General features: G+C 40.2%; 1 protein-coding gene across 3 annotated transcripts in view; it reads left to right on the forward strand.

The window, feature by feature from the left end:
* Positions 1-15,257, forward strand: part of LOC139184054 (adhesion G protein-coupled receptor E2-like) — a 1,114,856-nt gene that overhangs the window by 1,059,653 nt on the left and 39,946 nt on the right. For 2 of the 3 annotated variants that reach the window (XM_070792640.1, XM_070792643.1), the window contains exon 1: positions 12,280-12,436. The exons of the other annotated variant lie outside the window; for it this stretch is intronic. In XM_070792640.1, the coding sequence (XP_070648741.1) occupies positions 12,370-12,436 (67 nt within the window). In that variant the 5' untranslated portion in view covers positions 12,280-12,369. Of the gene's footprint in view, positions 1-12,279; positions 12,437-15,257 lie in introns of those variants that run through there. 3 annotated transcript variants of the gene reach the window in all.

A 15,257-nucleotide genomic window follows, 5' to 3' on the forward strand; every position in this document is an offset into this window, starting at 1 on the left:
TGTATTTTCCATACCAGTTGCTGCTTGCAATCTCTGTTCCTGGAATGTATTATTTTCCACAAGACATACATTCTTTGGATGTAGGATAAGGAGAAAGAGTAAATCAAACCCAATTGCCCCTAATATGCTACCTTCACCTCACTGCTTGAAAATTTCTAGCTGCTTCCTGAAGCAGACAGTACAAAGCACTTTTCTCAACAAGCAAACCCCATGGAAACAGGCCTTCACCACTCCTCCAAAAAAAAAACCTACAAAACAATATCTCCCAGGAGTGATCCCAGATTCACCTCCTACCACACTCATAACTTTTCCTAGCTGGGGAATTCATTCTGTACTGAATACAGGTTAAGCAATGGCTCAGCCCTTTGCTGTGTGTTTCTCCTTGAATTATTTCATATCATATATCTTAGCTTCCTCAGCTCAATTCCCTCTCATTATCATCCCCCAGTCGTCTCTGCTGCCACTCCAGATTTTCCTATCTAACCCCTTCAGAACATGATCCTCTTTGCTCGATCAATCTTTCATATTCTTTCATCAAGACTCCTCAACCACAGACTGTCAATTTGGGTGATCAGTTTAGACCCACAACAGTCTCCTTCATTATGTGACACTCAGTTTGCCTTCAGGCTCTACAGTCGTCCAATTTTCACATCCACCAAGAGTAGATGGATTCTCAGCATCTCCAGTGTTCAAGTCTTAGATTCTTGAGTCATGCTCCTGGATTTCCACATATACAAAGTTTCAATTCCCCTTATTCTCGTGTTTCAATTGACAGGAATGGAATGTGGTTTCCAGTTTACCCTAGTCACAAACTTCTGGTTTCCAGATATCTGAGAATACCAACTTCCGGCAATCAGCAGAAAAGAGGTGACATCTTAGCAAAGGTCCTTTTTTATCTATCAGACAATAGGAAGTCTCTGCTCTAAACACTTCTAAAGTAGGGAGCTCAAGGAGAAGACATTCATTGCAGCACTGTAAGAAGAAAACACAAGCTACTCAAATGAACCATTAATAAACTATAGCAAAATGAAAAATCAAATCAATTTTAAGGAACTCTGGTCCACAGACCCAAAGACCGAATTACTTCTACCTATGTTGGCAAGGAAAAATTGCCTTGTACACTATAAAGAGTGGTCAAGTTTTGGGGTGATTTTCAGTAAGTGCTTCATATTTTCAAAAGTGTATATTTATTAACATTTGAATATTTAAGAAATCTTATATAACTGTCAAGATTAAAATATAGATTCTATGTATACCAGAAAAAACACAGTTTTATGATAGTTCAGTTCAGTTCAGTCGCTCAGTCGTGTCCGACTCTGTGACCTCATGAATTGCAGCATGCCAGGCCTCCTTGTCCATCACCAACTCCCGGAGGTCACTGAGACTCACGTCCATCGAGTCAGTGATGCCATCCAGCCATCTCATCCTCTGTCATCCCCTTCTTCTCCTGCCCCCAATCCCTCCCAGCATCAGAGTCTTTTCCAATGAGTCAACTCTTCACATGAGGTGGCCAAAGTATTGGAGTTTCAGCTTTAGTATCAGTCCTTCCAAAGGACACCCTGGGCTGATCTCCTTCAGAATGGACTGGTTGGATCTCCTTGCAGTCCAAGGGACTCTCAAGAGTCTTCTCCAACACCACAGTTCAAAAGCATCAATTCTTCGGCGCTCAGCCTTCTTCACAGTCCAACTCTCACATCCATATATGACCACTGGAAAAACCATAGCCTTGACTAGACTGACCTTTGTTGACAAAGTAATGTCTCTGCTTTTGAATATGCAGAGGTTGGTCATAACCTTCCTTCCAAGAAGTAAGCGTCTTTTAATTTCATGGATGCAGTCACCATCTGCAGTGATTTTGGAGCTCCCCAAAATAAAGTCTGACACTGTTTCCACTGTTTCCCCATCTATTTCCCATGAAGTGATGGGACCGGATGCCATGATCTTAGTTTTCTGAATGTTGAGCTTTAAGCCAACTTTTTCACTCTCCACTTTCAATTTCCTCAAGAGGCTTTTGAGTTCCTCTTCACTTTCTGCCATAAGGGTGGGGCCACCTGCATATCTGAAGTTATTGATATTTCTCCCTCCAATCTTGATTCCAGCTTGTGCTTCCTCCAGCCTAGTCTTTCTCATGATGTACTCTGCATATAAGTTAAATAAGCAGAGTGATAATATACAGCCTTGACGTACTCCTTTTCCTATTTGGAACCAGTCTGTTGTTCCATGTCCAGTTCTAACTGTTGCTTCCTGATCTGCATACAAGTTTCTCAAGAGGCAGGTCAGGTGGTCTGGTATGCCCATCTCTTGAAGAATTTTCCACAGTTTATTGTGATCCACACAGTCAAAGGCTTTGGCATAGTCAATAAAGCAGAAGTAGATGTTTTCCTGGAACTCCCTTCTTTTTTCCATGATCCAGCAGATGTCGGCAACTTGATCTGTGGTTCCTCTGCCTTTTCTAAAACCAGCTTGAACATCAGGAAGTTCATGGTTCACGTATTGCTGAAGCCTGGCTTGGAGAATTTTGAGCATTACTTTACTAGCATGTGAGATGAGTGCAATTGTGCAGTAGTTTGAGCATTCTTTGGCACTGCTTTTCTTTGGGATTGGAATGAAAACTGACCTTTTCCAGTCCTGTGGCCACTGCTGAGTTTTCCAAATTTGCCAGAATATTGAGTGCAGCACTTTCACAGCATCATCTTTCAGGATTTTAAATAACTCAACTGGAATTCCATCACCTCAACTAGCTTTGTTCATAGTGATGCTTTCTAAGGCCACTTGACTTCACATTCCAGGATGTCTGGCTCTAGGTGAGTGATCACACCATCGTGATTATCTTGGTCATGAAGCTCTTTTTTGTACAGTTCTGTGTATTTTTGCCACCTCTTCTTAATATCTTCTGCTTTGTGATAGTAGATAATAACTATTAAAGGGAGACTAGATCAGGGTAGGAATGGATCATATATGTCTTGTGTTTTGGGTTTATTTTTTCAACCAAAATTTATTCATGTTGTCCTTGCTATCAAAAATATTTTTTTCAATTTAAATAATGCAAGAATATAGCTACTGAAAAGCATCATTTAATGCATGACATACCTCAACTCTGTGTGTGCTCTGCCAAATTTCTTATGCATACAGAATATCTGATACCTTTTTCTTAAATTGCAATTTATAACTCAATAACCATTGAATTTTTACCAGTAAGGAAGCAAGACTTATTAGGGTGCAACCTCATGGACCATTGTTAAATGTTCAACTCAAAATATTTGAACACTGATACTTGAGTTGTCTCACAAATCTTTATCCCATCTCCAAACTCACACAAGTGCAATGAAAAAAGAAAGATACAAGTGCTTGAAATAAATACACAAAAGAGTCTTTATTTGCAGAGGGCAAGTTGTCTATCAAAGAAACTTCACATAGTTTATTGAAAAATATTGAGTTCTACATATATAGCAAGATCAACTTGCAAAGTGCAATGTTTTTTCTATCTAAAGAAAAAACAATTTTAAAATACTATAGGAAAATTGTTTGAAATTTAAGAATAATACTAGAAATAATCCTCCAAGAATGCATGAAGTTCTTAAGCAGAAAACTGGAAAGTATAATTGAAAGAAATCATAAGGTACATAGGGTGTTATATTGGAGGGGTTGGGAAATCTCAGTTTTATAAGGAATCTATTACCTCCAAATTAATCTACTGAGCCAGTTCAATCAAAATCAAAGTCCCAAGACATTTTTTATGGAACTTACTAATGTTTATATAGTATAAAAAATGTTTATATAGTATAAAAAATATGAAAGAGGAAATAGCACAGTTGTAAAGAATGACATTTATCAATTGTTATTTCTTACCCTTTGCTTTGTCTTGGTCAAGCTTGAAACAAGTGTTTCTCTTTTTCCTACAGGTCTCTGAACTAAGTTTATCCACAAGTCTGAGTAAGAACCAAAATAAAGTAGAACATGCCTTCATTTTTAACTTCTCCTGGGAAATGGCTGATCACATTAAAATCAATTTCCTGTCACAAACTGAGGATAATTTCCCCTTACTTGTCCAACTTCCCCTTCCAAAAATTAAGTTTATCTCTGCCTGCTTTCTCCTTTACACTATAATATAAAAACTTTTTTCAGTATGATTTTGAGATCCTCACAGATTTCTGAGATCAGAGCATTCTCCCTATTACAATAGACTTTCTGATGAAACTCTATTCTTATCCAACCAGATTCACACATTTAACAGGAAATACAGAAATTTGCTTCATAGCACTTATAAAAACAAAACTAAAGCATTTTAACTGTGTTACTGGTCTGGAAATGGGAAAATGGATTCATGAAACAAATAACAAATACACCATGTATAGAAATTTAATGTTCAGTAGACACGATATTTCAAATCAATGTATGAAAGATGGCATGTGACGTCCGGAAAGTCACAATAACTCCTGCAATAAATCATATCAAGATAGCAGGTTATTTATTCAGAAAAAATTATTGAATGAACAAATTCCAAGTATACTAACAATCTACCAAATAAACATTGGAAGATGAAGAACAATGCCCTAGGCAAGGCTAAAGCAAAATCCACATAGTAAATAATTGAAAACTAGACCAAAATAAAAGTTTGTAATGACATAGCTGTCAATTTCATCTTACTTCAATTGGAATGAGGATGATGTTTACCCTGTTTACTATCAACATGAGCACAGACATGTAGCATCATCAAGTGAGCCTGATGTTCACAGATAACTCCTATCCACAGAGGTCAGAAAATGTGCAGTGAACAGGGCGTGAAAGTCATCTTGGACCCATTGCACAGCATTCAACTTTTTGATGGGTGCATCCTTAGTATCTGGCTTTCCTGCCAACATAGTTACTGATTCCCATCACTGGAGGCAGCTGTGAGCTAGACAGGTCCATCAGCAATCAAATCCCAGTTTAGGAGTGACTTGACTGTATCTGGTTAATAATGCTTTTGTTCTGCGTGTTCCTGGGGCTCCTACTATGGGTAGAAGACCAGCTGAATTCAGAAAGAATACAACTGTGACTTATACACATATTTTCATTTTAAAAATCTGCATTTGAAAGGAGTAACCTCACCTTAATTTCTTTGTTAAAACCCTATCTGGTGTTACTGAGCTTGCTTTTCTTCATTCTTTTATCCCAGTGAAAATGGATGATCTTGCTCTAGTCTCCTAAGTAAGATGATTCAGCATTCCCTTTACTGAGAATATTCTTAGGGGCTTAAAATTATTGACACTGTTGCTTCCAGCATAGCTGCCTCTCAAATTAAAGTGAATATCTTCTCTCTTTTGTTTACCCTTCTCCAGGAATAAAATAGGTAACAGGTTTTTGAGGGGTGGGGGGGGGAGGTGGGGGTGGGGGAAATATGGTAACAAAAGACACCACAATCAGAGTTTAAAGGTGTGATACCATTAAAAATTTTGCATTTTGTTTTTTCAAAACAAAGATATATACACACATCATGCACACGTATATATTCTTAACAATTTTAGTAAATACAATGAATAAAATAGTTTGCAAAAGATCAGATCAGATCACATCAGTCGCTCAGTCGTGTCTGACTCTTTGCAACCCCATGAATCGCAGCATGCCAGGCCTCCCTGTCCATCACCAACTCCCGGAGTTCACCCAGACTCACGTCCATCGAGTCAGTGATGCCATCCAGCCATCTCATCCTCTGTCGTCCCCTTCTCCTCTTGCCCCCAATCCCTCCCAGCATCAGAGTCTTTTCCAATGAGTCAACTCTTCGCATGAGGCGGCCAAAGTACTGGAGTTTCAGCTTTAGCATCATTCCCTCCAAAGAAATCCCAGGGCTGATCTCCTTCAGAATGGACTGGTTGGATCTCCTTGCAGTCCAAGGGACTCTCAAGAGTCTTCTCCAACACCAGAGTTCAAAAGCATCAGTTCTTCGGTGCTCAGCCTTCTTCACAGTCCAACTCTCACATCCATACATGACCACTGGAAAAACCATAGCCTTGACTAGATGAACCTTTGTTGGCAAAGTAATGCCTCTGCTTTTGAATATGCTATCTAGGTTGGTCATAACTTTCCTTCCAAGGAGTAAGCGTCTTTTAATTTCATGGCTGCAGTCACCATCTGCAGTGATTTTGGAGTCCTCCAAAATAAAATCTGACACTATTTCCACTGTTTCCCCATCCATTTCCCATGAAGTGATGGGACCGGATGCCATGATCCTAGTTTTCTGAATGTTGAGCTTTAAGCCAACTTTTTCACTCTTCACTTTCACTTTCATCAAGAGGTTTTTGAGTTCCTCTTCGCTTTCTGCCATAAGAGTGGTGTCATCTGCATATCTGAGGTTATTGATATTTCTCCCGGCAGAGTACCATGAAAATACAAAAATACATGAAAATTTCAACTACACTGATAATCAAAGAAATACAAATTTTTCTGAGATTAAAGTAAATTATTTATCCATCAAATTGGGGAAGTTGAAAGCATTTGATAGTGTATAATTACAAGATTCTTAAGTCTCTTAATGTTTAAGTGCAAACCTTACAGAATCTTATAAATGTAAAGTTGAAAGTTCCTTTACAAGTTATCTAGACTGATTGTTTACAAATTATATACTGTCATTCTACTGAGGGGGGGGCGGGGAACCTGTGCCTCCTCCAGAGACAGTGACTCATAAGCTTGAAGTTTTGACCTTTTTGTATCCACTGGAGAAGGGAAAGGCTACCTACTCCAGTATTCTGGCCTGGAGAATTCCACAAACTGCATAGTCCATGGGGTCACAAAGAGTGGGACACGACTGAGCGACTTTCACATAGTATTTGTACTGCAATACTCATTGAAGGTGGTTTTTGAATCTTTTTGGTTTCAGCTCAGCTCAGTTCAGTTCACTCACTCAGTCATGTCCGACTCTCTGCGACCTCATGAACTGCAGCACGCCAGGCCTAGCTGTCCATCACCAACTTCCAGAGTCCACCCAAACTCATTTCCATTGAGTCAGTGATGCCATCAGATCAGTTTATTTTTCTCCCTTAGTTCTCATCTCATCATAGCAAAGATTTGAAATGACAGAATAGTCACAGTTCAAGAAGGCAGGGTTTCTCACCTCTTGTATCGTCATAGCATGGATTTGAGATAATAGCCTAGTTATAGCTCAAGTAGGCAGGATTTATTAAGAAGACAGCAGATAGTGCACCCTCAAGGTTATCGTCTCATCAACAGACTAGTTACAGCTCAAGTAGGCTAGTTAGAGCTCAAGAAGGCTAGTTAGAGCTCAGGAAGGCAGCAGGCAGTAGACAGTACACCCTCAAGATGGGAGATAAGGCTGACCCCACAGGAGAGATTTGATCTCTCTTGTCTTATACTTTCTGTCTCATCCTCCTGGAGTCTGATTGTTTCACCTTTATGCAAAATAGAGCTTGTACCCACCACCAATCAAGAAAGGGAATGCAAAAAGGCATATGCTCAAGACCAATAAGGTAATGGGACGTGTTCTGGGCATGGTTTCTTACCAGAGGCTCTCACTCAAGTCTTTAGCTTTCTCTTTTGCAGGTTTTTTCTTTGTTTGCCCTCTGCATGGCTTTTGCTAGCCACCATCTTGGACTCCCCTTTCCATTCTAACGACCTAATATATAATGAATTAACTTCCTGACATTTTTAAGTTCCTATATCTTAGTCTTCTATTAATTTCATTCTAAGTTAGGTAATGGAGAAGGCAATAGCAACCCATTCCAGTACTCTTGCCTGGAAAATTCCATGGACAGAGGAGCCTGGTAGGCTGCAGTTCATGGGGTCACGCGAAGAGTCAGACATGACTGAACGACTTCCCTTTCACTTTTCACTTTCATGCACTGGAGAAGAGAATGGCAACCCACTCCAGTGTTCTTGCCTGGAGAATCGCAGGAATGGAGGAGCCTAGTAGGCTGCTGTCCATGGGGTCGCACAGAGTCAGACATGACTGAAGCAACTTAGCAGCAAATGAGATAAATAATTGACTAATTCATATGTCACTTAAACCAACTGACAACAAAAATTTTTATATTAAAAATGAAAAAAGTATGGCAGCAAGAGTGTTAATTGAATATAGGAAGTTGACCCTATCCTATAGCACCAATGGCACTTTGAGTGCCATTAAATAGAAGAGTTGTAGAATTTATCATAATGTAAAATATATATACTCTACAATCCAAGATTAGAACCACATAATGCCTCTTGTAAGGAAAATATCAAATGTTCTCCTGATGGTACTTTTGAGGTATTCACTGCAGCATTATTGTATGGGCAAAAAAATAGAGAATGGAAAAATTAATTTCTTCATGTTGTAAAATCTGGATACATGCAACAGCAGCAGAAAAGAAAAATGTGGATTTACATGGAATGACATGAAAGAACTCCCCAAGAACTTCTGCTGCTGCTGCTAAGTTGCTTCAGTCGTGTCCGACTCTGTGCGACCCCACAGACGGGAGCCCGCCAGGCTCCCCTGTCCCTGGGATTCTCCAGGCAAGAACACTGGAGTGGGTTGCCATTTCCTTCTCCAATGCATGAAAGTGAAAAGTGAAAGTGAAGTCGCTCAGTCGTGTCAGACTCTTAGCGACCCCATGGACTGCAGCCTACCAGGCTCCTCCATCCATGGGATTTTCCAGGCAAGAGTACTGGAGTGGAGTGCCATTGACTTCTCCACCCCAAGAACTACTGCTGACTAAAGAAACTTTAAAGACAAAGTTCATAGCATGAAAAACCCTGCTTAAAACACAATGACATCCAAAATATGTATCAGTTCAGTTCAGTTCAGTCACTCAGTCGTGTCCGACTCTTTGCAACCTCATGAATCACAGCACGCCAGGCCTCCCTGTCCATCACCAACTCCCGGGGTTCATTCAGACTCATGTCCATCGAGTCAGTGATGCCATCCAGCCATCTCATCCTCTGTCGTCCTCTTCTCCTCCTGCCCCCAATCCCTCCCAGCATCAGAGTCTTTTCCAACGAGTCAACTCTTTGCATGAGGTGGCCAAAGTACTGGAGTTTCAGCTTTAGCATCATTCCTTCCAAAGAAATCGCAGGGCTGATCTCCTTCAGAATGGACTGGTTGGATCTCCTTGCAGTCCAAGGGACTCTCAAGAGTCTTCTCCAACACCACAGTTCAAAAGCATCAATTCTTCGGTGCTCAGACTTCTTCACAGTCCAATTCTCACATCCATACATGACCACTGGAAAAACCATAGCCTTGACTAGATGGACCTTTGTTGGCAAAGTAATGTCTCTGCTTTTCAATATGCTATCTAGTTTGGTCATAACTTTCCTTCCAAGGAGTAAGCATCTTTTAATTTCATGGCTGCAGTCACCATCTGCAGTGATTTTGGAGCCCTCCAAAATAAAGTCAGCCACTGTTTCCACTGTTTCCCCATCTATCTGTCATGAAGTGATGGGACCAGATGCCATGATCTTCGTTTTCTGAATGTTGAGCTTTAAGCCAACTTTTTCACTCTCCTCTTTCAATTTTATCAAAAGGCTTTTTAGTTCCTCTTCACTTTCTGCCATAAGGGTGGTGTCATCTGCATATCTGAGGTTATTGATATTTCTCCCAGCAATCTTGATTCCAGCTTGTGCTACTTCCAGTCCGGCGTTTCTCATGATGTACTCTGCATATAAGTTAAATAAGCAGGGTGACAATATACAGCCTTGATGGACTCCTTTTCCTATTTGGAATGAGTCTGTTGTTCCATGTCCAGTTCTAATTGTTGCTTCCTAACCTTCATACAGGTTTCTCAAGAGGCAGATCAGGTGGTCTGGTATTCCCATCTCTTTCAGAATTTTCCACAGTTTATTGTGATCCACATAGTCAAAGGCTTTGGCATAGTCAATAAAGCAGAAATAGATGTTTTTCTGGAGCTCTCTTGCTTTTTCCATGATCCAGCAGATGTTGGCAATTTGATCTTTGGTTCCTCTGCCTTTTCTAAAACCACCTTGAACATCTGGAAGTTCACGATTCACGTATTGCTAAAGCCTGGCTTGGAGAATTTTGAGCATTACTTTATTAGCATGTGTATAAACATCCTATATATCAGACAAACATAAGACTCTAAAAGATTTAGAGAAGCGAGATCGGACAAAAAACAAGTTTGTAAATATAGAGAACAGAGGACAGAGAGGGGGAGTGGGTGAAGGGGATCAAAAGGTACAAGCATCCAGTTATAAAATAAGTCATGTAGATAAAACGTGCAACAAAGCAACAATAGCTAATAATATTGTATTACAAAGTTTCTAACAAAGTAAAGCTTTTTTTTTTTCAATATTCCATTCAGAATTTAATGATTTTTCAAAATCAGTCTTATCCATTGACAGTAATCACAGTGAGAGGCATTCTCTCTCTCTCTCTCTCTCTCTCTCTCTCTCTCTCTCTCTCTCTCTCTCTCTCTCTCCATACTCACCAGATTAAGCAATCAGGAAATTTATTGACTTACATATTGGGAAGTTCTGAGGTCAAACAAACTTCAGCATTGGGTGATTCAGCTGATCAACAATGTCATCAAGGTCCATTTTTCTGCTCTGCCTTTCTGACTGGACTGGTGCCCCTTTTCAGGCTGCTGGATGGAGCCATTCCAGCATTGCATCCAGAAATTGCAATGCTCAGAAAGAAAAGGGATATCAGGGGTTTTTTTCTTAGGAAGGAGGAATCTTACTAGAAGCCCCACAGCTTTTGGTCCTCATTGCAAGAATGGAGTCACCAATCCATTCTGAAACCAATCTCTGACTGGGGGTGGGGCACCATAGCTGTTTATGGTCAAATAGAATGTACCTTAGAAATGGGGCGGGGGCGGTGGTCATCGTTGTTCATAACTGGAGCTCTTGGACCTTGATGATTAAGAAAATAAATGTGAGGGGCATCAAAGAACACCTGCCTATGAGTTAACTTGCCTAATTCAGTTGAATTTTTTAATTGAGTTAATTTTGAATTGGCCAAAAAGTTGAAATTTCCTATCACAAGCAAAAGCAATTTGTAACTGTGTGTTGTGATGGATGTTAATGACTTATTTTGGTAATCATTTGGCAATATATACAAATATCAAATAATCCCATTTCACATTTGGAACTATTATCGTGTTATGTGCCCATTACAACACAATTTTTAAATGTCCACTAATCAATAATAAATATATAATTCTGCTCACTCTGACCTAAAGGCCTCACAGGGGTAAAAAGTCCAATATGATTATTCATGTTGGGGAGGTTTTCTTATACATAGTATCACATCTTCGGAGAGTGAAAAAGTTTGCTTAAAGCTCAACATTCAGAAAACGAAGATCATGGCATCCGGTCCCATCACTTCATGGCAGATAGATGGGGAAACAGTGGTTGACTATTTTTCTGGGCTCCAAAATCACTGCAGATGGTGATTGCAGCCATGAAACTAAAAGACGCTTACTCCTTGGAAGGAAAGTTATGACCAACCTAGATAGCATATTCAAAAGCAGAAACATTACTTTGCCAACAAAGGTCTGTCTGGTCAAGGCTATGGTTTTTCCAGTGGTCATGTACGGATGTGAGAGTTGGACTGTGAAGAAAGCTGAGCACCGAAGAATTGATGCTTTTGAATTGTGGTGTTGGAGAAGACTCTTGAGAGTCCCTTGGACTGCAAGGAGATCTAATGAGTCAAGCCTAAAGGAGATCAGTCCTGGGTGTTCACTGGAAGGATTGATGTTGAAGCTGAAACTCCAGTACTTTGGCCACCTCATGCAAAGAGTTGACTCATTGGAAAAGACCCTGATGCTGGGAAAGATTGAGGGCAGGAAGAGAAGGGGACAACAGAGGATGAGATGGTTGGATGGCATCACCAACTCAATGGAAATGAGTTTGGGCGGACTCAACATTGGTGATGGACAGCGAGGCCTGGAGTGCTGCAGTTCATGAGGTCACAGAGAGTCAGACATGACTGAGTGAACTGAACTGAGCTGATACCAAAAAGATTAAAAAACCACCTTCAATGAGTATTTCAGTACAAATACTATGTGAAAGTCACTCAGTCGTGTCCCACTCTTTATGACCCCATGGACTATGAAGTTCATGGAATTCTCCAGGCCAGAATACTGGAGTAGGTAGCCTTTCCCTTCTCCAGTGGATCTTCCTGACCCAGGAATCGAATCAGGGTCTCCTACATTGCAGGCAGATTCTTTACCAGTTGAGCCATAAGGGAAGCCCAAACACTAATTCAGTATAAATACCATGCACATAGTTTAAAAACAGAACTGCAGTTTCTAAGAAGCTAATCATAGGGCAGATTAAAAGGGAAGAAAGAATCCAGATCAGCATTTTCCTCAGTTAACTTAATCAAAGTGCAAGTAACACTTAAAATAAGAAGTCTTTTCAACACGCACAGACCAAGATCAGATGTCTTCCGTGGCTGGACTTGCTGGTCTCTACATCATGAAAAACGGCTATCTAAGGTTGCTTCCAGGTGTGTAGAATTGTAACACGGGGTATAGACTAATAGAGCTGTTTGGGGACTCTATCCAGTCTGCAAATATTCTCTTCTTTCTTCCATCCTTGATATTTAACTTGCTTTCCTACTATCTCTATAAGGGATAGACAAGTAGAAATTTTAAGGATATTAGCACACTGATAGTAAGTTTCAAAGGAGAAAACTGGTCAAACTTACTTCTAGGCAAATTGGAGACTTAAAGATATCTCATTTTGCCACCTGTATTAGTCCAGGTTTTCCTGAGAAAGAGAATTCACTGGAATGTTTAGAGAGAAGGAAAGAGAAAGGGGTTTATTGAAGGAACTGGTTCATGGGACTGCAGAGGTTGGAAAGTTCAAAATCTACAGGACAGGGAGGCAGGCTGGAAACCCTGGGAAGACCTAATGCTTCTTCTCAAGTCCAAATGCAATCTGGAAGAATTCTCTCTTCCTCAGTGAGGTCAGTCTTTTTACTATAAGGTTTTCAACTGTTTGAAAAAGGATCACCTATATAATGGAGAGTAATCTGCTTTACTCAAAGTCTATGGATTTAAATGTGTGTGTGCGTGCATGTTTAATCTCAAAGTCGTCTCAGATTCTTTGGGACCCAATGGACTGTAATCCACCAGGCTTCTCTGTACATGGGATTTCCCAAACAAAAATACTGAAGCAAGTTGCTAATTTCTTCTCCAGGTGATCTTCCCAGCCCAGGGGCTGAACCCGCATCTCCTGCTAGGCAGGCAGATTCTTTACCACTGAGTGACCTGGGAAGCCCTGCTTTAAATGTTAATCTCATTTTTAAAAAGCAAAACAAAACTCCGCAGCAGCATCTAGACTAGTGTTTGACAAAATATCTGGGTACTACGGCTGAGACAAGCCTGGTAAACTTTTTTTTTTTTTTTTTCCAGAAGAGCATAAAACCAACCTATGTGAAAATTCTAATGGCATAAGAAAAACACCATTACTTAATCTATAGGCTTTATGCAGGATGGAATGATTTGAGGGAAACCACTCTAGTATTCTTGCCTGGAAAATCCCATGGACAGAGGAGCCTAGTGGGCTGCAGCCTATGGGGAGGCAAAAAATTGGACACAACTGAGCAACCAACACTTTCAATAGTGAATTGGTGAAAAAACAGTATCAGAAAGGTCAGCTTAATTCTGATGAATCTTTATTTTCTTCACTGTTTAGAATAATACCTGTTACCTAGTAAGTCAAATGCTCCTTATATGTTGTCCTCATTGCTTGTAAATTGTTTTCTGGTTTTTATGAGAATGGCCATATTTCTTATCTTCTGATATGTGGAACATGACTTTCTTAATTCTGGGCACATTTGGGGAAAATTCTGTGCAGACTCACAGATCGTAAAAAATTTTCATTAAGGTTCACTGGCTCCCATGGATAAGATAACAGACTCTAATATGTGCTCCACATATTGCCTATAAGAGTAAATTTTATCTTTGCACCCATAGTTATTTTCTTTTTTATTCGTTTTTTTTTTTTTTTTTTTTTAACTTTCATTTTGTATTGGAGTGTAGCCAATTAGGGGCTTTCTAGGTAGCACAGAAGGTAAAGAACCCGCCTACCAATGCAGGAGACATAATGAGATGTGGGTTTGATTGGAGAAGAGAATGGCAATCCACTCCAGTATCTTTGTCTGGAGAATTTCATGGACAAAGGAGCCTGGCGGGCTGCAGTCCATGGGATTGCAAAGAGTAAGACACGTCTGAATGATTAACACACACACACACATATGTCCAATTAATAATGTTGTGATAGCTTCAGGTGAACAGTGAAGGGACTTGACCATACATGTACATGTATCCATTCTCCCCCGAAATTCCTCCCATCCTGGTTGCCACATAATATTGAGCAGAGTTCCCTGTGCTATGCAGTAGGTCCTTGTTAGTTATCCATTTTAAATATAGCAGTGTGTACATGTCCATCCCCAACTCCCTAAATATCCCTTCCTCCATTCTTCCCACCCCACCCCTCACCCCCCGGCAACCATAAGTTCATTCTCTATGAGACTCTTTCTGTTTTGTAAGTTAATTTGTATTATTTCTGTTTAGATTCCACATATAAGGGTTATTTTCATAACAGAAAACTTGATCAGTAACTCATTTTCTCAGACCAAACTGGGAGATCAAGAAAAAAGGCTGTGATCTTGACACACTATAGCAGGACCAGGAGTTCACTTGGAATGAACCATAGAAGTCATTGGACTTCCCTGGTGGCCCAGATGGTAAAGAATCTGCTGAAATGCAGGAGACCCAGATTTGATCCCTGGGTGGGAAAGATGTCCTGGAGAAAGGAATGGCTACCTACTCTAGTATTCTTGCCTGGAGAATTCCATGGACAGAGGAGTCACCTTGTGGGCTACAGTCCTTGGGGTCACAAAGAGTCAGACATGACTGAGCCACTAACTTTTTCAGTTTCATAGAAGTTATTGGTGCTATATGTGGAGAGGCCATTTAACAAGGTTATAGTGACTCTACCTTAGTTCTTCTACCTTAGAAGTTTCATTAGTTCTTACTTCTCACATGCTCTAAACTCCCTGTCTCCTGATTCCAGGGCTCCATGCCCTGCTAACATAATTGTGAGCTAGGGCTCCAACTCAGGGCTGTTCCATTTCTACTACCCATACCCATCTTTGTCATGTATGTTAAATGTGAAGAGAGATCCTGAAAGAGAAACCTTCAGAGCAGATTTCTGCCACTCAGAGAACAAATAACCTAGGTACAACAATCTAAAGAACTTTCTCCTCCACAATTTAACACTTCCACTGGAAGAGGTTGGAATTTCAAAGATGTGTTACT

The sequence above is a fragment of the Bos indicus genome, chromosome 7 (genome assembly GCF_029378745.1).
Source record: "Bos indicus isolate NIAB-ARS_2022 breed Sahiwal x Tharparkar chromosome 7, NIAB-ARS_B.indTharparkar_mat_pri_1.0, whole genome shotgun sequence".
NCBI lineage: Eukaryota > Metazoa > Chordata > Mammalia > Artiodactyla > Bovidae > Bos > Bos indicus.